At 35.0% G+C, this 25,647-nt stretch overlaps 1 protein-coding gene across 6 annotated transcripts; it reads left to right on the top strand.

Annotated features, from left to right (window-relative positions):
* Positions 1-913: 913 nt before the first annotated feature.
* On the top strand, positions 914-23,358 carry LOC109173816 (ERBB-3 BINDING PROTEIN 1-like). Of its 6 annotated transcripts, none has more exons than XM_019323128.1 (10): positions 914-1,081; positions 1,166-1,282; positions 1,481-1,565; positions 1,656-1,805; positions 2,030-2,183; positions 2,739-2,954; positions 3,303-3,439; positions 3,546-3,637; positions 3,723-3,902; positions 4,040-4,467. In XM_019323128.1, the coding sequence occupies exons 2-10, from the start codon at positions 1,192-1,194 to the stop codon at positions 4,114-4,116; spliced, it is 1,182 nt and encodes a 393-aa protein (XP_019178673.1). In that variant the 5' UTR covers positions 914-1,081; positions 1,166-1,191; the 3' UTR covers positions 4,117-4,467. The 6 variants fall into 6 exon arrangements, with proteins under 6 accessions (XP_019178673.1, XP_019178670.1, XP_019178672.1 ...); XM_019323125.1 differs by lacking the exons at positions 1,166-1,282; positions 1,481-1,565; positions 1,656-1,805; ... (4 more) ...; positions 3,723-3,902; positions 4,040-4,467 and adding exons at positions 20,603-20,723; positions 20,983-21,067; positions 21,151-21,300; ... (4 more) ...; positions 22,767-22,946; positions 23,090-23,358 and having other exon boundaries at positions 915-1,064; XM_019323127.1 differs by lacking the exons at positions 1,166-1,282; positions 1,481-1,565; positions 1,656-1,805; ... (4 more) ...; positions 3,723-3,902; positions 4,040-4,467 and adding exons at positions 20,583-20,723; positions 20,983-21,067; positions 21,151-21,300; ... (4 more) ...; positions 22,767-22,946; positions 23,090-23,358 and having other exon boundaries at positions 915-1,064.
* The last annotated feature ends 2,289 nt before the right edge of the window (positions 23,359-25,647 follow it).

Genomic DNA, 25,647 nt, shown 5'->3' with positions numbered 1-25,647 from the left:
AAAACATAACAATGCACTATAGCATAAGGTATATAACATACAAAGTATGCGAAATGAAAATAATATGTATACATACATTGCATCTTTATACGAAAAACCACTTCTATTTACACAAACATATATATCACATGCTTTTCTTTCAATTTGAAGAATCAAAAATAAAATTGGAAATATATATAGGAATTTACACAATCATATATATACGAACTAGTATGTGCAATTCATATTTCAAATTTTAGAATCAATATGTATCATATCAATCATGCATTTCATAATTATACCAAGAGGTGTAGAATCAACATGTGCCATATAAAACATGTATTATATAAAAACATGTATTGTAACAGATTCAGGCATACCGTTCACCGAAGATTACGATAGAGACTCGTGCTGATAACGTGTTGTAATTTGGCCTATCAACTCGTTAGTTCTCGCGTGATAGTTATACGGTAACGCATCGATTATATGTATGAAGAATATTGCAATATGGAATGGAAGAGTAGAGAGAAAAATATAACACAAGAATGTAGAACTCAAGAGCACAAGTACTCTATTTCATTATGCCTTGAACATGTATATATATACATCCATATAACTCTTCATTTTCTATAACATAAATAATAGAATAAATTTAAGGCAAATGAAAGGTCTTGTAATAATGGCCATAATAATAATAATATTTATATCACAAATCTATTCAGAACGAATTGCAAATCCGCGCTCCAACGAAATCATGAAATTACGTAATTTCATAGAATAGAATTTGATAAGAACAAAACTATAATTTCATCTTACCAAACACTCCTAATTCTTAAACCCACCTGGCCAGTGGCCACCTATAATCTTCGGTACAAAAATAAAAAAAAAATAAAAAAAAATCAGTGGATTTAGCTAAACTGCGGACAACATAAACCTATTGGCACAGTGAGAGTGTGACCAATGTTGTCTTCCGCACCAAAGCCTTCATTTGCGGCTGCTAAAAACCCTAGCTACCTCAACCCATTTTCGCTTCTTCCCCTACCCCAACTTCTTACAATACTAAAACCAATAACTTTTTTTTTTTCTTTTTCTTTTCCCCCCGGTAATTACCTCTGTTCTTTGATTTTAATCCTATTTTAGTTTCCTGATTTTCCAACATTTTAATGTTAATCAGCGCTGCCACTGTTTCTGCAGTTGTGAATTCGGACAAAGATGTCGGACGAGGAGAGAGAAGAGAAGGAGTTGGATCTCACTACCCCAGAGGTCGTCACCAAGTACAAGAGCGCCGCCGAAATTCTTAACAGTTAATCCCTTTCCCTAATCACTATCTCTAACATCTGCAAGATCGAATATCTATCTCTATTCATATGCATTCATATACACTACGATTTGTGGATGGAACAAATGGGCGTTTTCGTGGAAAAAAATGTTGTCTTTTCACTCTTTTCAATGTTTGATTGCTTAAATAGTTTATGCTGGAAATTGGTGTTTGAATTTGCAGAGGGTCTGGAATTGGTGGTGTCTCAATGTAAACCGAATGCCAAGATAGTTGATATTTGTGAGAAAGGCGATGCTTTTATTCGAGAGTATGGTTATTTCTCTTTGTTATTTCATTTGGTTTTGGTTAAACCGTTAAACGTATTTTGGAGTAATTGATCGAGATGGCTGTGACACAGACAAACTGGGAATATGTACAAGAACGTAAAGAAGAAGATTGAGAGGGGTGTTGCTTTTCCAACCTGCATTTCGGTGAACAATACCGTTTGCCATTTCTCTCCTTTGTCTAATGATGACACGGTTTTGGAAGACGGTGATATGGTGAAGATGTAAGTACCCATTTTAAGCCAATTGTTGTTTCTTTAGTTATATATATTGAATAAGAAATCCAAAATGCTTGCTTGGTATGATATCTTTAAGTTATAGCTATCCGAACCTAACATTTATGCACCTTCTATTCTCCTACAAGCAGTGCTTTGTTGTTTACTTTCGTTTTTTTTTTTTTTCTAATCTTTTCATTGTGAAATGTCTGACGGTAAAAGATTTGTTGCAGTGATATGGGGTGTCATATAGACGGTTTTATTGCTGTAGTTGGACACACGCACCTTCTTCAGGAAGGGCCAGTCACCGGTAGAGCTGCCGATGTTATTGCAGCTGCCAATACAGCTGCTGAGGTTGCGTTGAGGCTTGTGAGGCCCGGAAAGAAGGTAATCCTCAATACGAATGTTTATCTATAAAAGTAATTTATTTTTAAATTAATTACGGAGAATTGAAGTATGTGCTCTATCTCAACTAAAAGCTTAAGCTTATAGTTGGATTGCATATTAATGGTTATATGCTCAACACGCCCCCTCACGTGTGCGGTGGGTTCCAAGCAACACGTGGACCGTAGTCGCTTATCGGGTGAGGTGCTCCATCTCAATTTTTCTCAACTAAAAGCCTAAGCTAATAGTTGGATGGCACATTAATAGTTTTATGCTCAACACGGAGTACTTTCTTTACCCAAATTATCATGGGCGCACACATTGTGTGAAGTGTCGTGCCCAATGACTAAACATCATTAGTGGTTATAGTTGAAAATCATACCATTTATTATTTCTATGGAATATAGAGGTTATGCTTACAAATGGGTGTTTAATAAAAATTTAAACAAGTACATTGGGTCTCAATTTAGTAGTAGCTTTCTGTATTGATGGGAAATGCATGTTTGGACGATTAGTATTTACATTTCGAGTAATCGTTGAGTTCCTTGATCGATGCAGAACTCAGATGTAACAGAAGCCATTCAGAAGGTTGCTGCAGCCTATGATTGCAAGATCGTCGAGGGTGTTTTGAGTCATCAAATGAAGCAGTTTGTGATTGACGGAAACAAAGTTGTGCTAAGCGTGTCTAACCCTGAAACTAGAGTCGATGAAGCGGAATTTGAAGAAAACGAGGTTTACTCAATTGACATTGTGACTAGCACAGGCGAAGGAAAGGTTCGTTTAAATCATGCTTTGTCGTTTATTGAGACCCTTCTGTTCGGTTTCTTGAATTTGTCAATACTTTCATATGAAAATGTGCAGCCTGTTGAATTTGGAAGATGGAATGGCCTGGCGGGTGGAGAATAATACCACCCGCCAGTTAGGCGGAAGCAATATGAAGAATCAAGGACTAGGAAATGTATATAAGACTGAAATTATATTAGTATTCTCTATTTCTAATATAGAAACACAGTACATATATATACACAAATACATAGCTGTAAATACCTATTCATAAACTGACACATATTCATAAACAGACGCAACCCTATAGATAAAACTAACTCTTTATTTTCAACACAGCCGAAGATACTGGATGAAAAACAAACGACTATTTATAAGAGAGCGGTGGACAAAAATTATAACTTGAAGATGAAAGCGTCAAGATTCATCTATAGCGAAATCAGTCAGAAGTTCCCGCTCATGCCATTCACAGCAAGGTTTGCCAGCACCACCCTAACAAGCCTCGACTCTATAGTACAGTGAAACTGTTTTTTTGTTAAATTCTTTCATCGTTTTTTAGTTAACTGTTTCTTCACTTGGCAGGGACCTGGAGGAGAAGCGGGCCCGTCTTGGACTGGTTGAATGCGTTAACCACGACCTATTGCAGCCATATCCTGTTCTACACGAGAAACCCGGTATGGCTTTATAGGAAATCCTCCTTGTTCTAATCATAATCGTAAATACACCAAACGCATAATCCTCATTCCTATAATCGTGCAGGTGATTTGGTTGCTCATATAAAATTCACGGTTCTCTTAATGCCCAATGGGTCTGATAGGATCACCGCCCATCCACTCCAAGATCTGAACGTGACAAAACCAATAGATGATCCCGAGATAAAGGCTTGGCTAGCCCTTCCAACAAAGACCAAGAAGAAAGGCGGGGGGAAGAAAAAGAAAGGTAACCACAAAAAAAAAGACGATCTTTTTGGTGAATTCTTTCAACATAATTCTTTCTAGTAGGAGAAACTTCAACTCATTCTCACATTCAACGAGGATTTCAATAGCCATGACATTTTGTCGTTTTTCTACACGCAGGCAAGAAAGGAGAGAAGACAGAAGAGGCACCACAGACCGAGCCAACGGATGAAGCTACAAACAAGTCCAAGTCTTAGCGAAACGCCTCTTATATTATTGGTCATAACCAATCACTTCTGAAAAGCTCGGTTCTTTGAACGATCATACTGACATGTCGAGCTGATTGTGCTTCCTTCTTCGAATATTCTTATACAAAGCATGGATGATTCCCATCTTCCTAACTATACTTTTTGCAGTTTTTTTTTATTGTTCTGTGGGTTCAAACCAATGCTTTCAAATCCTTTCACCATTTGAGGCTTCAAAAGTTCTGCATATTTTTCTAAAAGGTGAACAAGGTTATATAGATAATTTACATGACATTTTGATGTAATATAAGCAGGATTTGGATAATGTCAGAAAACCTTAGCACTTTAGTGCACTTGTTTGGATGAGCTATAAAAATCAATAATTTAGTCAAAACTAGATTATTTATACAAATTAATATTATAAAATTTAGAATACCAAGTAAAGGTGTCAAAATGAGACAACTTGTGATGAATCAATAGGGCAAATTATTCTGTGAACTCAGGTCCAAAATACACAATTTACATATTAAATATTCACAATTTATATACTGAATGTTTACAATTTTGTAAAAGGTAAATTGTGAATATTAAGACTCTGTTTGGTAGAGTTTATTGGTAAATTGTGAACATTATTTAAGAGCTTATAACTTATTTTAAGTTACTAATAAACTATAAGTTTGTTTGGTAATGTTCCCAAATAAGCTAGTAGCTTAAAATAAGAGCTTATTTTGAAACACTATCATTCAAAATAGGCTACTAGCTTCCTAACTTTTTTTTTCTATCTTTGTCCTTATTACTTAAAAGAAATAACATCCTTAGCTTTACCCTTTCCAATTAAAATTCTTTCTCTTCTCGTTTATCCGCAACTTTCACCACAATTATTGTTATTATTATTATTATTATTATTATTATTATTATTATTATTATTATTATTATTATATGAAGGAGATTCGCAACAATATTGCTACTTCATTATGTGATGCTAGATCATGATTATGCTAATAATTTTATTTCAAAATGTTAATTTCTTTTGAAGGCAAAATGTTAAATTTTAATATGTAAACAAATTAATTTAAATCTTATGAAGATGTCTTTCTTTTTTTTTTTCTTTTTTTTCTTTTTTTTTTTGTCTTTTTATGTTTATCAGCTTATCAAAATGCTAATTTTACCAAACACTTTCAAGCATAACAGCTAGCTTAACCACTCTTCAGTTTTCAGCTCCTAGCTTATAGTTTTTCAGCTTTCAGTTCCTTCTTTCAACTACCTTTTCAGCTAGGTTTGACAACTATAGCTAAGTGAACATTCAATTCAATATATAAATTGTGAATATCCAATATGTGAATTATGTATTTTGAAGCCGAGTCCACCTTAGTCCATGGTATAACTCTTGTATCAATAGCAATCGTTATGCTATGGACCCGTGTCCAGCATGCATGCTGGACACGGGTAACGGTGCTGTTAGTGGCACCGTTCTTTTCCATTTTTTTTTAAAATTTCAGATCACTTTGTTATAGGAGTATATGTTCATAATTTTATCATTATATGTTCATAATGTCAGAGCTCTGTGTTCATAATTGCATAACTGTACATTCATAATTCCGTAACTGTACATTCATAATTCAATAACTGTAAATTCATAATTTTCGAAACTCTATGTTCACAATTTTAGAGCTCTATGTTCATAAATTTATCACTAAATGTTCATATTGTAAGTTCATAATGTCAGAGCCCTGTGTTCATAATTTCATAACTGTACATTCATAATTCCATAACGGTACATTCATAATTTCGTAACTGTACATTCATAATTCCGTAACTGTACATTCATAATTCAATAACTGTAAATTCATAATTTTCGAAGCTCCATGTTCACAATTTTAGAGTTCTATGTTCATAATTTTATCACTATATGTTCATAATTGTAAGTTCATAATGTCAGAGTTCTGTATTCATAATTTTATAACTTACATTCATAATTCTATAACTGTACATTCATAATTCCATAACTGTACATTCATAATCTCATAACTGTACATTCATAATGACACAAACGAATAACGCCGTTAACGCCGAGACAAAAAAAAAAAAAAAAAAAAAAAAAACTGAAATGATGCGTTTTCCTTGAAAACGATGTAATTTTGGACTCATGTCCACAATGCATTGTGGACACGGGTCCGGGGCATAATTTGCGTATCAATAGGGGCTAGGCCAACCTTTTAAAAAACGTTATAATTTTGAGAACCCAGCGTGTATAGACTGTAGAGTATAGTGGCGGGATAGATGGTAAATGGATTAGCCTCAACAAATTTAAAAATCGCAATTTATATCTTGCATTATGGCGCGCGTTGCATTGTGCGCCCAGATTCAAAACGACATCATTTTAATTTTAATTTTTATTTTTTAAATTTCACTACTCAGTGTTTGGCAGTCAATTTTCCTTAAAAAAATCTCATGTTTAAAAATGTACATAATGTTATACTAGAATACACATAATTGTATACATGAATGTACATAATTATATAACAAAATACACATACTCTTTTTTAAAAGAGATAATACACATAATCTAACATAATACATAATAAACATAAACTTTTAACATAATACACATCAACTCTTAACATAATACACAAAAATTTCCTGATTCGGATGTACATAATTGTATAAAAAAAAATATACATAATTGTATAAAAAATATACATAATAAAAAATATACATAATTGTATAAACAAATATACATAATCATGTCAACTTCCTACCGCACCTCCCAAAACGACGTCGTTTAGGAAGGCGCACAAGTGCAGGGTATAACGATTGTTTAAAAATACAAATATAATCTCATATATTAATATTAACATAATTTATTATTATTATTTTTTGTAACTACAAATTATTAGTATGTTATATTATGCATTATACATCAAATCTTTTTTAAAAAATTGTAAAAGGCAGTGAAAATGGTTTTGATTTTTTATTTTTACTTATATTAATGGATCAGTGAATAACCCATGTGATATATGGGTTCAACTCATATAATTTGCGACTCATACATGACTATCTAAAATTATTTGAACCTAATTCACCTTATAAACAAGTTAAACTAGCCCAACCTGACTAGTTAGGTGAGTTCAAAAATTGAGGCAAATTATGTTGTGCATCTGTATGGTGCATACAAATGCACACGATGTCGTTTTAGACTAAGGACGCGGTATTTTATAAAATAAAAAAAAAATTCCGTTAACGGCGTTTATTTCCTTTTGAGTTTGTTTCCAAGTTTCAAACTCGATCATTGGCAGTTGTTCGCTGTGGTATTGGCATTCGATATCACCGGAATCGCGATCGCAATCTCAATCGCAATCGCAAATCGAAATCGCAGTTGGGATCAGAATTACAAAGTGATTGCTAGATGGAGTATGGAACAGAGCAGACGAATTCCGCAGTTGGTGATTGGCATTCGATTCAAGGTGATCTTGTTATTGTTTTTGCATTTGTTCCTTTGCTTTTTTGTATGATTCTGTGATTCATTATGATACAATTGTTGTTAGCAGTGATGTTTGTGTCTAGAATCTGCCATTAGTTGTGCAAATATGTATACAAAATCAAGTAAGTATATTTCCATAATTGTATAACAACAATTCCAGAATTTCAAAACAATAATTCCATAATTTCATAACTATATTTCCAGAATTGCATGTGTATATATTCAGAATTAGCGGGGTACTCTGTTTTGGCAGTTTGTTGCGTCTGTGTATCCAGAACTGTATAACTATATTTCCATAATCACATAACTATATATCTAGAATGTGTAGGCACTCTGTTTTTGCTGTTTGATGAACTGTTTGAAGTAATGTTCACCATGTCTATATAATGTAGTTAGTGAAGGCATTGTGGATGGTTCAGTGAGTTCAGATCAAGTAGATGTAGATGTTGATGGATCTTCATCAATTCCAGGTTTATTCATAGTGGTTTACCTTTTAATTAGCAAATTCTGGTTAGGAATTATATGTTAATGGAAATGGTTATTATTGTGTTATATTTGCAGTTGATCAAGATTTGGTTGGTTTGATAGTAAGTAATGTTGATGAGGCTTTTGAGTTGTATAACAGTTATGCGTATAGAATTGGTTTTAGTGTGAGGAATGGTCATCAACGATACAAGGGATCTACGAACACAATTCAAATGAAGAACTTTTGTTGTTCTAAGGCTGGTTATAAGGCAAACAGTGGGGTTAAGGCTTATTCCAAAATTGACACAAGGACAGGGTGTGGAGCGTTTGTTCAATTTGACGTGGGTGATGATGAGTTATGGACAGTTACAAAACACGAGAAAGTGCACAATCACGAGTTATGTGTGTTCAACAAGAGTCATCTACTTCGTTCACATAGGAGTGTCGGAGATAATGAGCTCTTATATTTACAAGGTTTGAAGGACAGTGGACTTGCACTTGCAGATGGTATTAGGTTCCTAAAACACCAATCAGGGGGTCCCCTTTAGTTGGTTTCACCAATAGAGATGCTTATAATTCAATGGCTGCGAATACAGTCAAGCGATTGGATGGAACGGATTCTAACTCTTTAATTGAAATTTTTAGGAGGAGGCAGTCTATCGAGACTAATTTTTTCTTTGATTTTGAACTTGATTTGGATGCAAGATTGTGCAGTTTTTTTTGGAGGGATGGTCAAATGAGACGAGATTACGAGGTGTTTGGGGATTTGTTAGTGCATGATACGACATATCGCACAAACAAATATGATATGATTTGTGGCCCTTTCGTAGGGATGAATCACCATTGCATGAATGTAATGTTTGGATGCGGGTTTTTGATGAACGAGAAGATAGAATCGTTTGTGTGGTTGTTTAAAGCGTTTTTAAGATCTATGAGTGGCAAGTGTCTACAGACTATTATGACAGATCAATGTGCAGCTATGGCTGCTGCTATATCTAAAGTGTTTCCAACATCACGTCACCGTCTTTGCATATGGCATATTGGTGAGAATTCAAAGAAGCATATCAAGACGTTAAGGAACAATAAGGATTTCTTGGATATGTTTAACTACGTGTTGAAATACACAGAGACCGAAGCTGAATTTCAATTCTATTTGACAAGGTATGTTAGTAATTAATCGTTTTTATTGGATTATATTTCATATGTATGTAGTATTAGCCGTTCTGATCATTTAGTATATTTATTACAGATGTATATGAATTATGGATGTATAGTTTAACTATTATGGATGTATAGTATAGTAATTATGGATGTATAGCAGGTGAACTGACTGGTGGTCACTGGAAATGTAGTTTATGGATGTATAGTGTATCAATTATGGATATATAGTATTTCGATTATGGATATATAGCAGTTGAACTTACTGGTGGTGCCTGGAAATGTAGTATATGGATTATGGATATATAGTCTATCAATTATGGACATATAGTATTCCAATTATGTATATATAGCAGTAGAAATTCTGAGTATGTGTTAGATGTGGTGATGCTGTTTGTTAATATTCTGCTTCATAAACATTTGGGATTTTGTCTTACCATTTTCAGGTTGGTGACTGACTATAAATGTCACAAGAATACTTGGTTAGAAAAGCTATATGACTGTAGGGAGAAGTGGTGTCCAGCATTTAACAAGGACTATTTTTCTGGGGGCATTTTATCGTCACAAAGGAGTGAAACTACAAATAATTCGATTTCTAGAAGGTTGTCCAAGACAGCAGGTCTTTGTGATTTCTATTCATCGTTTGTAAGCGTAATTTCTAAATGGAGAAGTGTTGTGGGCACGAGAATCAACAATGGAAAGTTAGAATATTTTAGAATTAGTTTTATTAATTAATTAGGATGATTATCTTAAAGTTGTTTTAGATTTAGTTTGTTAGAATTATATTATAATTTATGTTTATCTTAGTTTGTTGGTTAGGATTAGATTATCATATTATTAATAATTATCTCATTCATGTGGTTGTAATTTGCTTGCTAATGGCTATTTAATGTCATTGCATGCATAATGAAATATAGAGTTGATAATTTTTGAGATAGGAAACTGAGTGTTTTCTAGAACTCGAGAGAGTTCAACCATGATCAAGTCATGGTGATCCTGACTTATCAAGTGTGAAACCTCACTTGTGGCGTCGTCTTAAATCCTACGTATCACCTTATAACCCGGTGTGGCCGAGGAATTATCAAAACCCAAAAATTAGCTCTTTTCCAACCTAAATTAAACCTTTTAATCAGATTTCACCTAGCCTAATAAATTGTTCTAAAATATTATTTTAGTCAGAGTGTGAAGAGAAGATCGGGCCAACCAGGATCGCATCAAGAAGTAAAGAGAATGGTGAAGACTTTCGGTGTGCTCAAGGGGTACCCGCTATGATGATGGAGCATGTGAAACTTCTTTCACATGCTAGAGAGGTATACACGATTGAGATATATTTTCTGTTTGAGGAACAATTCATGAAAGGCAGTGTCTGTCATCAAGAGATGGTGTTGAATGATGGCCGTCAACAGAAGTATCACGTGTGGCGGCCAGATATAGATATTATAAGGCATGAGGTTAGTTTTAACCCAGCCAACTTGGACATTTCTTGTAGTTGCAAGTTGATTTCTGAGTTGGGAATTCTATGTTGTCATTGTCTACGCATTATTCATGTACATTGTGTTTCTAGTATCCCCGACAAATATATCCTTAAAAGATGGACTAAAAAGGTCATTGATGGTAGGAATGTCAACATTGATTCTATGGTTTATAATGTTGGTGTCCCTTCATCAATTTGGGTGTTCGATATTAGTAGGAAATTTCAATAGTTGTTTCTAGTCAAGATAGTAGTGTAGCTAGGAAACTGTGTGACGAAGCTGTTGATGATGTAAAGAAACAGGTTGAAGCCGAGATTGGGCATGTGCATATTGAAGAGTGTGGTGTTTCATCTTCAAGTGGTGGTGTACAAAATCCTTCAAGCCGGAGATTGAAAGGTGAGCGTAATAAAAGGAGGAGTGGTGTTATTGAAAAGAAGTACAGTCTTGCAAGGGGGAGAAGGAGTGCTGCAAATAAAGCTACATTGAGTACAAAGGGTGTTGTTCAGTCTTTGGTGTTGGAAAACATATCCAAGCTTGCTGGGGATGGATACCTCGTACATTCAAGTTCTTCGAGTTCAAATTTTGTTCAGTTTAGTAAGGGTTTAGATGACAATGTAGGTGTAGATTGAGAAATACAAGTTGTTATCATTGATTTTATGCAATTCTGGACTTATAGTTCTGTAATTCTGGATATGTAGTTTTGTAATTATGGAACTATAGTTATGCAATTATGGAATTATAGTTATGCAATTATGGAATTATAGTCATACAATTATGAAAGGTATGCAATTATGAAATTATATTCATGCAATTATGAAAATATAGTTATGCATTTATGCATGTGTAGTTTCCATAGTGATGGAATTTGTAGTTACCAAATTGTGGTGTATAGTTATGCAATTATGGATGTATAGTTTTGCAATTATGGTATTATTGTTACCCAATTATGGAACTATAGTTATGCAATTATGGAATTGTAGATATGCAATTATGGAATTATAGTTTTGAAATTATGGAATTATAGTTATGCAATTATGGAATTATAGTAGTCATGCAATTATAGATTTGATACGTGAAAAAAAAAACAAAAAAAAAAAACAAAACAAAAAAAAGAGGTGCATAGATCATATGTAAATTGGTATTCAGCTATTAACATCATGCATTCACAGAGACAAGTCACACTGTCAGTGTAGATCACAAAAACTTTCACATTGTTAGAATTCAGTCAACATGTTGAAGAATATTCATTCACTTCTTCTTGGAGACACTTTTGGCCGCTTGTAGAACCTCCCCCCTGACTGCGTTCATCCTCCACTTTATGAGATTGGCAGCATATTTCGCTCGCAGTTCGTACATGAAGTTTGCCTATAAACAAAGAACATTAAGTAATTAGTCATTTGCAGTTTTATTTTTTTAAATGTATTTTGAAAGTATAATATGTATTGTAGTCTTACATTTAAGCGCATATTCTTCTTGAATCCTGGCTGCCAGTCTTGTAGAGTCCCTCGGTATGTCTCCATATGCCGGAGTACATAGATTCCGCAATCAGTGACATTTTCAATGTTTGCCCAGTCCAACTTAAAGTACTCTATTGCAACTTTTTGCAATTTCACATACAAGGAGTGACACTCGGCCTTAAGGTAACCACTGAATGCTTCAATCTGGTCAAAAAAGTTAGTTTAGTGTTGATAATGCTTTTAAGTCAATAGATAGGTAATGGTAAGAATGTCAAGGTTTTTTTTTTTTATCAATTTTACCAATAAGTGTGGGCAGTTGCCATATTTGTCCTTCTCTGAAACATCGGCTGGTAACTCCTTGTTGTCCATTACCTGTACTTTATGTTCTTTCACGTTGAAGCAGACCAAGAAGTAGTGATCATGGCGATGAACTGGGAAAAATGTCTAATTCCAATTCAAAATTAAAGCAATGTTAGTATTTTTTGGACATGATAAAATCAAATTGGACATGGGTAATAGAACTTACCAGATCTGCATCGCTGATGTCTAGGTTCCCGAAGCTGGTTATTTCATAGCTCAATCTCTCATTGAAATTCCTCCTTTTTATGTCAGCTGGGAGATCCTTCATCCACTGGTCTTTGGGATCAATTTGAAGCTGTATACACAAATGCAGGAATGAGTAGTCATAATCCAAATAATATTTGTTCAAAATGTTAAAGCTATACATACAGAATTATATAACTACACTTCCAGAATTGCATAACTATAGTTCCATAATTGCATAACTATAATTCCAGAATTACAAAACTATAAAACCAGGGGTTCACAGGTACACATCCAGAACTGAATAACTACATATCCATAATCTGAAAACTATATATTCATAATTTGTAAACACTTACATGTACTAGGGTGGAGAAGTAGACCCGCTTTGTCTCCCCAACCGCACGGGACGTGTTTAGCAATGTAAAACGTAGGGACCAGACATCTAAGAAGCTGCTCAGTATCTCACCATTGCACAGAGTTGCAAAATCATCCCTTGACAAGTAGTAATCACCATATTTGAACAATATCTCTCTACAATACAATAAATAAATAAATATAAGAACATAAATTAATGAATAAAATTTATATAAAATAGGTGGATGGAAACATACCCTCCCGGGTGCTCACTTGAGGCTTCCAAAAATGCGTAGTTTGAAACAACATTTTCTTTGGGAGTTGCATTATGGATGGAGCCTTTGTTCTTAGTCCAGTATGGTGACCTCAAATAAAGTGGGATGTTTCTGAATTTGCGCACAGGTCTCTTTCTCACAGTAACATCCTCAACATCAGATTCACTTTCTTCCATAGCTCTGTTGTTCAGAAAAAAACAGAGGCAGTTCATAACCTCAAAAGTATAATTCCAGAATTGTATAACTACACTTCCATAATCTGTAAACTATATGTCCATAATTTGAGAACTACATATCCATAATTGTAACAATCAATGTCAATAGTTGAATAAGAATATATTTATAATAATCAAACTTAATATTCATAATTATTGACCAATTGAAAACCATATTCATAGTCTAAATCTGTATAAGAAAGCAGTAACCTACTTATCAAATTCATCAATCTCAGCAGCAGGTTGGGCAGCAGGGGTAGTAGGAGTGGTGGATTTTTCGAATGACACTCTGATTAGTAATGGAGTTGTTTCCTTCTCCGTTGAGGTTGATACTCCCGCACTCCTCACAATGTTATCCACCAGGGTGTCCAAAGGTTGCTGTTGAGATGGTGGTGGGGTTGGTGTAGAGCGTCCAAGTAGCTCAAACGATGGGGATTCTAGTTCCATTTCTTTTCTGGTTTTTTCAAAAGCCTCTACCAGAGAATCAACTGCTGATGTGAAGCTTTCACTTCCAAAGAAGATGTCATCCAACTGCGAGGCAGTTGGGCTAGAAGTCGGTTGAATTGTGCTTGCAGCACTCAGCATTGTTGAGATTCCTGAAAAAGCCCTCTTCATGATGTCAACCGGGGCCCCTTGCTTGCCAATGTCAGACATGACCTGACCAAACTCAAGGACATCTGCCGTAAGCCGTTGAAGCACATGTGTTACTCTGTCAACATTAGACAGAGGCACAGATAGAGCTGGAATAGATGGTGTAGCAACAGGGCTGCACACTGGCCTTGGTATTGCAGCAGGAGGAGGTGCAGGTCGGGGTGATGACGTTGATGCAATGGCAGTAGGCCTCTGAAATCGAGGGACAACTTTGCCCTTACCAAAACCCCCTGATCTTATCTCAGCTGATACTTGCTTTCGTACAAGCATTTTTGTCTAAGCTTTGATCACCGGGAATGTTCGGTTGACAGTCATGCCTTTGAACTCTACTCGGTCAAAGTAGAAGAGCTTCAAGAATTACAGAAGAGTATGTTAAAGAATTGAATAACTACACATCCAGAATTGCACAGTTACACACCCATGATTGGACATCTATAATTCCATAATTGAATAACTACATATTCAGAATTGTATGGCTACACATTCTTATTTGCATAACTATAATTCCATAATTATAAAACTACATATCCAGAATTGCATAATTATAATTCCATAATTGCATGACTATAATTCCATAATTGGATGACTATAATTCCATAATTACAAAAGCACACATCCATAATTGCATAACTACAATTCCATAATTGTAAAACTATTATTCCATAATTGCAAAACCACAATTCCATAATTACAAAACTACACATCCATATGTGCATAACCACACATCCAGAATTGCATAACTATAATTACATAATTGCAAAACTATAATTCCATAATTGCATGATTATAATTCCATAATTACAAAACCACACATTCATAATTGGATAACTATAATTCCATAATTGTAAAACTATAATTCCATAATTTCAAAACCATAATTCCATAACTACAAAACTACACATCCATAGGTGCATAACCACACATCCAGAATTGCATATCTACAATTACATAATTGCATAAATATAATTTCATAATTAGAACAGTTTATGTATAATGGGATCTTACCAGGATGAATACCATTGGACCTCCAAAGGATCTTGTAGGACTGTCTTTGTAAATCTCATATGAATCAATGAAAGACATGTACGTGTATCGACACCAATTCAGTCTTGAGATTGCCCGGATGTCGAGCAATGACTTGAGAACTCGGTAGTTGGCATATCTTCCAGTGTTTCCTCGGAGCAGAGAGGAAACAGCAAACACCACAAAGTCTCTTTTGAAGGCATCACCATGGTCACCTCTCCTGATTATCTCATCAGGCATCTTGGTTGTTATGGGTGACCCTGACTTGACATTCCACCTTTTCCTCCAGTCAGTTAGGAGCTTATTATATGCAACCGTAGAATTTTCCTCAGACTTTGTACCCTCCTCAACATCTCTCTTTCCCCGGGGGATCCCCAAGGTGTATTCAACATCCTCTTCACCGACATGTAGAATGTCACCATCCAATATAAAGTCTGACTTGAAAACATCAAACCTTTTCAGAAGATACTCAACAAGTTGTGAGCAAGGTTGCAAAACTCGGCCGCCTAGGCGGCCGCTAGGCGGCCTGGGCGGCTGCTAGGTGGCCTGGGCGGCCAAACTCGGCCAACTCGGCTGAGTCGACCGATTTCGTCCGATTTTGACCGTTTTTGACCGATTTTGTTCGATTTTGACCGATGTCGTCTTTCATTAATTATTGATTTTAATATTATTATGACATTATGACTTATAAATTATCATTATTTCATTTATTTAGATGTGTTATTTGAGTGAACGTTGAAAACAACCTCATTAAAATTGTCGAACTACAAGTCTGTTACTATTTTTTTAATTTTTTTGGTGCCCGCCTAGCGCCGCCTAGAATCCGCCTAGGCGCCGCCTAGACCGCCTAGGCGCTAGGCGCTGCCCGGCCGCCCGACTAGCGCCTAGCGCCTACTGCAACCATGGTTGTGAGTAATTGCTTGAGAATTGTAGGTGTAGCAGCCCTCCAAAACCAATATCAACCACAACATCCTTTTGTTCCTGTGTTAGACGTTAGACAAGCTCATACATTTTTTTGAGACCCATCCGTGTACTGAAGTAATCCACGTCAGGGTCCCGTACTTGCTCTCGCTGTGGTGGTGGTGCCTTCTTTCTTTTCCTAGCTGCTGATTGTTGCCTTGTAGAAGGCTCTGCAGGATCTTCTTGGGCAGGGGTGAGCTGAGCAGCCTGTGAGCTCAATATTGCTCTGGTTTTTGTCATTTTTACCGACTTCACAAATTGCCCAAGCGTAGTGTCATCTCCCATATTTGAGTCTTCCATTTCTGCAAATAAAAAACATCAAGTAAGGTTCACAGAGTACTACATCCAAAACTTTATAACTACAATTCCATAAACGCACAACTATACTTCCAGAATTGTACAACTACAATTCCATAATCTCATAAATATACCCACAAGGCAAGTTATGCTAAAAAGGATTTGAATGCAGTTTGGTGCACAGAGTAAGGTTCACAGAGTACTACATCCAAAACTGTATAACTACAATTCCATAAACGCACAATTATACTTCCAAAATTGTACAACTACAATTCCATAAATATACCCACAAGGCAAATTATGCTAAAAAGGCATGAATGCAGTTTGGTGCACAGAGTAAGGTTAACAGAGTACTACATCCAAAACTGTATAACTACAATTCCATAAACGCACAACTATACTTCCAAAATTGTACAACTACAGTTCCATAAACTTATAAATATACTCATAAACCCATAATCATAACCATACACGTTCATAATCAAATAATTATACATTCATACAAGATTAAACAGTCTAAAACCCTAGTTTAAAATTTCATAAACATATACTCAAAATCAATGCTTGTTTTGTGTAAATGCATCATGTATCAACGTAAAATGCATTTATACCTATTATAGGAAGAAGATGAGCTCTGCTGTACAGAGGAAGCGCAGTTGAATGTGTGATGATCGGAGGCCGGCGACAACAGTGATGACGAGTGTGTGCGAAACCTAGAAAATGCTGAAGAAATGCTAAGGAAATGAAGATGATCGAAGCGTCTGGGGAGGGTATCGTGTTGGAGAAGAAAGGAAGTGCGGGAAGTGAAATGCAATGGGAGAGGAAACGAAGGAACAAGGTTTTATATTTTTTTTTTTTAAAAAAAAAATCTGATTGGTGGAGTGAAACGGTGCCACTAACGGCACCGTTACTCCTAAACGACGTCGTGTGCATCCGGATGCACCAAGAATGGTGCATACGGATGCACAGCATAACGATTGAAAAATTAAAGTTGAATCATGAATATATAAAAATTTGCATAACTAGTTGAAAGAGTAAATTATAATTTAATTTCAATTAAATTAATTTACATAGTAGATTGACGCAAATTTTTGTTGTGGACACGAGTCCAAAACGACGACGTTTTCAGGGAAAACGCGGCCTTCCAATTTAAAAAAATAATAATTTGATTTTGTCTCACCGTTAACGGCATTAACGCAGTTATTCGTTTGTGGCATTATGAATGTACAGTTATGAAATTATGAACACAGAGCTCTGACATTATGAACTTACAATTATGAACATATAGTGATAAAATTATGAACATAGAGCTCTAAAATTGTGAACATAGAGCTTCCAAAATTATGAATTTACAGTGATTGAATTATGAATGTACAGTTACGCAATTATGAATGTACAGTTATGGAATTATGAACACAAAGCTCTGACATTATGAACTTACAATTATGAACATATAGTAATAAAATTATGAACATATGCTCCTATAACAAAGTGGTCTGAATTTTTTTTTTTTTTTTAAATGGTGGAAGATAACGGTGCCACTAACGGCACCGTTACCGTATCCACAATGCATGCTGGACACTGGTCCATAGCATAACGATTGGTAGATTGAAGTATTGATTTTTTTTTTCTTTTGGATGGGTGACAAGGAAACTAGCAACCACCGTCCATAGGGGCTAAATATTGGTAACAATTAAGCTCGTGATCTTCAAATATGAAAACCATAATCTCACCTAAATACCTTTTTGAAAAAATAAAAAATTGATAGGTAAAAATATAAAATAAAAACATACTGTTTAAGTTACCACTTCATACATTGAAATGTAACATTTAAAAGTTTAAGCTATCACATTTAAGACTTTAATTCATTAATTATTTTGATAATATTGATTAATTAAACGTCTACTTTAATGTGTTATAATAAATGTTTATTTCATTGCAAATTATAATTATTACTCCATCCGTCAACATGGTCAAACGTATCAGTGACCCTTTTTTGATGCTAAAGGTGGTGGAACCCTCGACAACATCATTTTAGATTGCAAAACTTGGATTAAAAGAGACTGGAATGTCATATGTCATCACATCTTGCGGGAACAAAATCAAGTCGCGGACGGGCTAGCGAAGAATTATGGCTCAGACCACAAGTTGGCCCTTTTGTATTTTTGCCCTACCGCCAAGCTTGCGGAGTGCGTCCAGAATGACTGTATTGGGGTCTCCCATGTCCGTGATGACTAGTTTGTTTTTGTTCCTCGGGGTTCCACCCTTCCTTTGTATTAATATAATTATTACTCTGTATAATATAAAGTTCTTATAGCATTAATCAAATAACTAAAAAAAATAAAACCTTTTATATGAACTATTTTAGTGTTTTTTTTTTAAATTTTTTCTCTTTTTTATTACGAGAAGATTAAACAAGTCAAATAAGACCATTAAAAGAAGATTTGTAACTCAGAAATTAATAAAAACGTAATTCAATTTGCACATATATTAGTGTCTACATGAATATATTTGATTGAGTAGGATTGATCGATCTTTATAATTCAACAATCTAATCGTCAATATAAAATATATGAGCATTCCTAAAGTTATGATCAACATTTGTAACTTTTGTAGCAAATATAAGCATACATAGTATGCTTAGTTATTGGAAACATTGTGAAAACAAATGTTAATAGAAACTGGCGCACGCGCTCACACATTCCGGATCAAATGTGAAGGATTGCTTAGTTAAAAAATAGGGTTTAATATTATTCATTGATCTAGTCTAGATCAATGGTCCATAATGAAGATTGATAATTTTTTTAAAAAATAATGTGGTAGCATTATGGTAATTTTGTGTAAGTTCATATTAACATATTTTGTTGTTTTTGGGTGTATTTTTTTTCTTATTCCAATGCACATCTGTCTTATTCGAGTGCTGTTTTTTTTTTCCCTCTTCTATAGCACAGTTTCTCCATTCGAGTGCACATTGTTGTGCACAGTGCAAACTTCATGGATACCTTTTGTTTTACGTTTTCATTCTCCTCGTGTAAATCTCTGTCTATAATTTGTGTTGAAGATCATGTTTTGGTCTTAAATTAAATACCAACACACAAATTAGTAAATGCCATTAAGGTTGACATACTAGCAATACATTGTGTATACATCTTTTGCCTTTGATTATTAAATTTAGTTATTTCAATAACTAAATTTATAATGAAATTTGTGAGTTGAACATATCAAAATGTACAAAAGATTTGTGAGGAATTCCCCTTTTCTCAATCATAATTGCTTCGATTGCACATCTTTGTGCCTTGTAGTGCACATTGTTATGCATTTGAGTGCACATTATTGTACATTTTTGTATATTAGAAGTGTCAATTTTTTTTTTAAAGAATGGTTAATCTTGACTAAGTCAATGACTGAGATTTATGTGTATTTTTTACTTAGGAGCTCTTTTACATGTGATCCTAAGCATATATATATATATATATATATATATATATATATATATATATATATATATATATATATATATATATATATAAAAGGCATACTCATGACATCCCATGGTCTAATCCAAAAAATAACAATATCTGATATCTATGGTAGATGACACGAATGATAATCTTTCACTCTTTATACGTAAAAAATGTAATTAGGTCATTGAAATAATATTTTAAAAAACTTTATTATAAAATTGGTTGTAACATGTTGAACAATTTATTTTGATATAATTACATTAATTTAACTTGATCAAAGATGGATTGTACTAAAAAAAGATAAAAATAATTCAATAACCTAGTTACATTTTCACGCCCAATGTCCAATTTGATCATTATTCAATCAAAAAAACAATCACTAAATTTATTTAATGTTCATAGAGCTGCGGCCTGCGGACAACATTAAACCTATTTGCACAGTGAGAGTGTGACCAATGTTGTCTTGCGCATCAAAGCCTTGATTTGCGGCTGCTAAAAACCCTAGCTAGCTCAACCCATTTTGCCACTTCTTACAATATTAATACCAAAGAAAAAAGATTTTGTATTTTTCCGGTAACCACCTCTGTCCTGTTATATATTCTTTGATTTTAATCCTATTTTAGTTTCCTGATTTTCCAACATTTTAATTTTAATGTCATTCTTCCCTGCCGCTGTTTCTGCAGTTGTGTAGTCTGTGAATTCGGACAAAGATGTCGGACGAGGAGAGAGAAGAGAAGGAGTTGGATCTCTCTAGCCCAGAGGTCGTCACCAAGTACAAGAGCGCCGCCGAAATTCTTAACAGTTAATCCCTATCTCTAACATGTGTATAGATTGAATACCTGTATGTATTCAATAGATATATATACCCATTCATACACACTACGAAACTACGACGTGGGTGGAAGAAATGAGCATTTTTCGTGGAAAAAAATGTTGTCTTTTGAATGTTTGATTGCTGAAAATTGGATTTTGGGGACTGATTTCAATTGTTGTGTGTTCAAAATTTTGAAGTTTTAGTTTTGTTTTTTTTTTTATTGAAAACTGGTGTTTCAATTTGCAGAGGCTCTGGAATTGGTGGTGTCTCAATGTAAACCAAATGCCAGGGTAGTTGATATTTGTGAGAAAGGCGATGCCTTTATCCGAGAGTATGGTTATTTCTCTTTGTTGTTTCATAGATTTTGGTGGAATGTGTGTTGGTAAGTAATTGATCGAGTTGGTTGTGATATAGACAAACTGGAAATATGTACAAGAACGTAAAGAAGAAGATTGAGAGGGGTGTTGCTTTTCCAACCTGCATTTCGGTGAACAATACCGTTTGCCATTTCTCTCCTTTGTCTAATGATGAGGCGGTTTTGGAAGAAGGCGATATGGTGAAGATGTAAGTACTCGTTTTAAGCCAATTGTTCTTGTGGTTGTTTGCTCTTTATATGTTTTTTCCCGTGGAGGGGCTTGGTTAATTGGTTCTGAATTCCGAATTTGAATAAGAAATCCAAAACGCTTGTTTGGTGTGATATCTTTAAGTTTTGGTGGTGGAAATGAAGAGAGCTCGACACTATCCAAAACTAACATTTATGCCCCTGTCTATTCTTGCACTTTTTTTTTTTTTTCTTGCAGTGATATGGGGTGTCATATAGACGGTTTTATTGCTGTAGTTGCACACACGCACGTGCTTCAGGAAGGGCCAGTTACCGGTAGAGCTGCTGATGTTATTGCAGCTGCCAATACAGCTGCCGAGGTTGCAATGAGGCTTGTGAGGCCCGGAAAGAAGGTAATCCTCAATACGAATGTTTATTTATAAAAGTTAATTTTTCCTCTTAATTATATAGTACTTTCTTGACACAAATGGGCTTGGCTCGTTTTGCAGTAATGCTAAATTACATAACACAATAAAGGTGTGTGGGCATCAGAAATATATGCTATAAATACAAAATCCATGTATATACAATTATCGGTTATTTTGCTCATCTTTCCTAATGATCTTTTGGTGTGATAGAGAATATGCGTGTGTGTATGGAACTCTTAAGCTTTATGATTTGGCGGCCACATCTTTTGGGTCTTGAGCTGTTAAATGTTTCTTGGACCGTTAGTATTTCTTCTATTAATTGATGAGTTCCTTGATCGGTGCAGAACTCAGATGTGACGGAAGCGATTCAGAAGGTTGCTGCAGCCTATGATTGCAAGATCGTCGAGGGTGTTTTGAGTCATCAAATGAAGCAGTTTGTGATTGACGGGAACAAAGTTGTATTGAGTGTGTCTAACGCTGAAACTAGAGTTGATGAAGCGGAATTTGAAGAAAACGAGGTTTATTCAATTGACATTGTGACCAGCACGGGCGAAGGAAAGGTTGGGTTTTAAATTTTAATTAATTGTGCTCTATTGTTTATTGAGAACCCTTCTGTTCGGTTTCTTGAATTTGTCAATACTTTGATATGAAAATGTGCAGCCGAAGATACTGGATGAGAAACAAACGACTATTTATAAGAGAGCGGTGGACAAAAATTATAACTTGAAGATGAAAGCATCAAGATTCATCTATAGCGAAATCAGTCAGAAGTTCCCGCTCATGCCCTTCACCGCAAGGTCTGTCAGCACTACCCTTGTTATTATAAGACTATAAGTAAACCGTGAAATTAAGTGCTTTCATCATCATCGTGGCAGGGAATTGGAGGAAAAGCGGGCCCGTCTTGGACTCGTTGAATGTGTTAACCACGACCTATTGCAGCCATATCCTGTTCTACACGAGAAACCCGGTATGGCTTTATAGGAAATCCTCCTTGTTCTAATGATAATTATAAATACACCAAACACATAATCCTCATTCCTATCCACATTATTATCGTGCAGGTGATTTGGTTGCTCATATAAAATTCACGGTTCTCTTAATGCCCAATGGGTCTGATAGGATCACCGCCCATCCACTCCAGGAGCTGAACGTGACAAAACCAATAGATGATCCCGAGATAAAGGCATGGCTAGCCCTTCCAACAAAGACCAAGAAGAAAGGCGGGGGGAAGAAAAAGAAAGGTAACCACAAAAAAAAAAAAAAAAAAAAAAAAAAAAAAGAGGGTCTTTTTGGTGAATTCTTTCTAGTAGGAGAAAGTTTAACTCATTCTTATATTCAACGAGGATTTCAACAGCAATGACATTTTGTTGTTTTCTACATGCAGGCAAGAAAGGAGAGAAGGCAGAAGAGGCAGCACAGACCGAGCCAACGGGTGAAGAAGCTACAAACAGATCCAAGTCTTAGCGAAACGCCTCTTATATTATTATTGGTCATAACCAAATCACTTTTGAAAAAAGCTCGGTTCTTTGAACGATCATAGTGACATGTTGAGCTGATTGTGCTTCCTTCTTTCGATATTCTTATACAAAGTGTGGATGATTCCCATCTTCCTAACTATATACTTTTTGCAGTGTTTTGATTGTTCTGTGGCTTCAAACCAATCCTTTCATCATTTGAGGGACTCGATAATTCTGCATGTTTGTCTGAACTTGAACAAGGTTATATAGAAACATGACATGACATTGTGATGTAATATATAGCCAGGAATCAGGGCAGTGTCGAAAAACCTTAGCGCTTAAGGTTGTTTCAAATTTAACCGAATGAACACCCTTACATGTCGACGTAAATAATGACCCGGTGCATCTAAGTTGAACTTGTGATATTCACATGTATATGTGAAGGAAGCAACCTTTGTGTCTTAGTGTTGGCGATTTGAGGAATTCAGAGTTGAATTGGTCAGTCTTTCCAATTATTTAAGCAACCTTTTTCATGGTTGTACACTGAATATTTGAAACATGTTTAATTCTATTTCACCAACTCCTTGATTGACATTTATGAGGTATTGAAAGGAATGCAGTTTTTGGTAAAAAGTCCTAAGGGAAGACAATTCACTTGCAATGATGTCCTTTTTTTTAATAACCTAGATATCTCAGCTTCATGTACTATTTCCTAGACCCAATGAATCCGTACATTTCTGTGCATAATGAGTTCAATTTAACTCCGAGGAGATTTCTACCTGCACACTTGTGCGCACAAGGGGTCTAATTTAATCTATGTCCAACTCTTAGAGCCCTATCTCTAAATTATCAGTATCAAAATTTAAACTCTAACCCTACGTCCCTACTGCGGCTAGAAGCACGTTTTAAATGCAACTTCTTAATTATTGGACCACTGCGCTGAAGGCAAAAATAGTACTTCATATCATGTTAAGCAAAGATATTACATTGATTCCACATAAGTTAGTTACTCACTTCCATGCAAGGTTTAGGTTACATGGGTGAGTATAGAGAGACTTTTTTTTATAATTGTGTGGGCACATATGCTGAACAGGGAGAAGTATCCCAGTATCTCTACCCTCGTCTCAGTGTTACTTGGGTGTTACATTAATTAGAGATAGCGATAGAAATATATTGGATAAGTCAATTCTTAATTAAAAGATATATATATATATATATATATATATATATATATATATATATGAACATCGAAGTGCAAGTAAAATCACTTACAAGTGCACTTACTTTCACCTATAAGTGTATGTGATTTTGCATTGTTAACATTCACTTCCCGCAAACATTCATGCACCTAGATGCACCTACTTATAACTATAGGTGCAACTACTTATAACTATAGGTGCACTTAGTATTGATTCTCAGTGTAAATTTTACTTGCACCTATAATACATTTTACATGCACTTGTAATATATTTTACTTACACTTCGATGTTTAATTATTTACGAAAATGCCACAGCATTTTTTTTTATCCATTAGATCTAGACACATGTCGCGCGCTGATTCGTTCGCATATTCCCTCCTGGGCGCTTCATTCGCACCTGAGTGCAATTCTATATATATATATATATATATATATATATATATATATATATATATATATATATATAATTGGTTTCTTTTTTTAAATCTTTGTTATTCATTGGGAGGAAAAATAATAATCATTCATATTCAAAGCTACTGGAGGAAAAGGGGAATGAAACATTTTTGGGCATCCTAAGGACATGAGAGCATGACAAAGTATGTTTGAATGGGCAGCTCAGTTGATCATAGGGGTGACGTTTGGGAAGAATAATTAAGGATCGAGTCTCACCAGCAAGTGAGGTGGTTCCTTGTGCGCAATAAGCAAAAGAGGATTTTTATTGTGTGCAATAAGCAAAGGAGCTGGCCTCTATGATTCAGCTGAGTTACCATGATTTACATCTTCCTAGATGCTCTATCGGATTGGAGTTCAAGATTCAAACTTTTGGGAAGAATGACAAAGTATAAGAAGGGCATTAATTAAGGAACCGTCATTTTGGGGGGGGGGGGGGGGGGGGGGTGTGTAATTCCCTTTGGCTTAGGGCATTGACTGTTGACTGTTGTATTAATTCCATTCCAACATATACATGTTTTCTTGGTGGATCCAAAACTACATGCCCATCAACCCTCCTTACAATTCCCTCATTATAGGGCAACACAATTTAAGTCAAGGAAGATAGTGTTTTTTTTTTTAATGCTACTCACTCTATTACATTGTAGTATCTGTTCATACTTTCTAAACTTAATAAAGTACAAAGAGTCAACAATACCTCCACTGAGACTCAATCTCATGAACTCTCACATAGAAGAGATCACTACATGCATGCCATCTAAGTACAAAGTGCTTGGCCAAGGGAGATGGTTTTATTCTAAAATTAATAATAATAAAAAGATGGCAAAGCATTAAAA

The sequence above is a fragment of the Ipomoea nil genome, unplaced genomic scaffold (genome assembly GCF_001879475.1).
Source record: "Ipomoea nil cultivar Tokyo-kokei standard unplaced genomic scaffold, Asagao_1.1 scaffold0482, whole genome shotgun sequence".
Taxonomy (NCBI): Eukaryota; Viridiplantae; Streptophyta; class Magnoliopsida; order Solanales; family Convolvulaceae; genus Ipomoea; species Ipomoea nil.
The sequence above is the reverse complement of the archived record's forward strand: the minus strand, read 5'-3'. Positions and strand labels throughout refer to the sequence as shown.

Bases quoted from the DNA above. Each gene is read 5' to 3' on its own strand.
- LOC109173816 (XM_019323125.1), top strand. From the start codon at position 20,633: ATGTCGGACGAGGAGAGAGAAGAGAAGGAGTTGGATCTCTCTAGCCCA. The intron at 22,673-22,766 runs GTATGGCTTTAT...ATTATCGTGCAG, and splicing joins TGTTCTACACGAGAAACCCG to GTGATTTGGTTGCTCATATA. The intron at 22,947-23,089 runs GTAACCACAAAA...TTCTACATGCAG, and splicing joins CGGGGGGAAGAAAAAGAAAG to GCAAGAAAGGAGAGAAGGCA.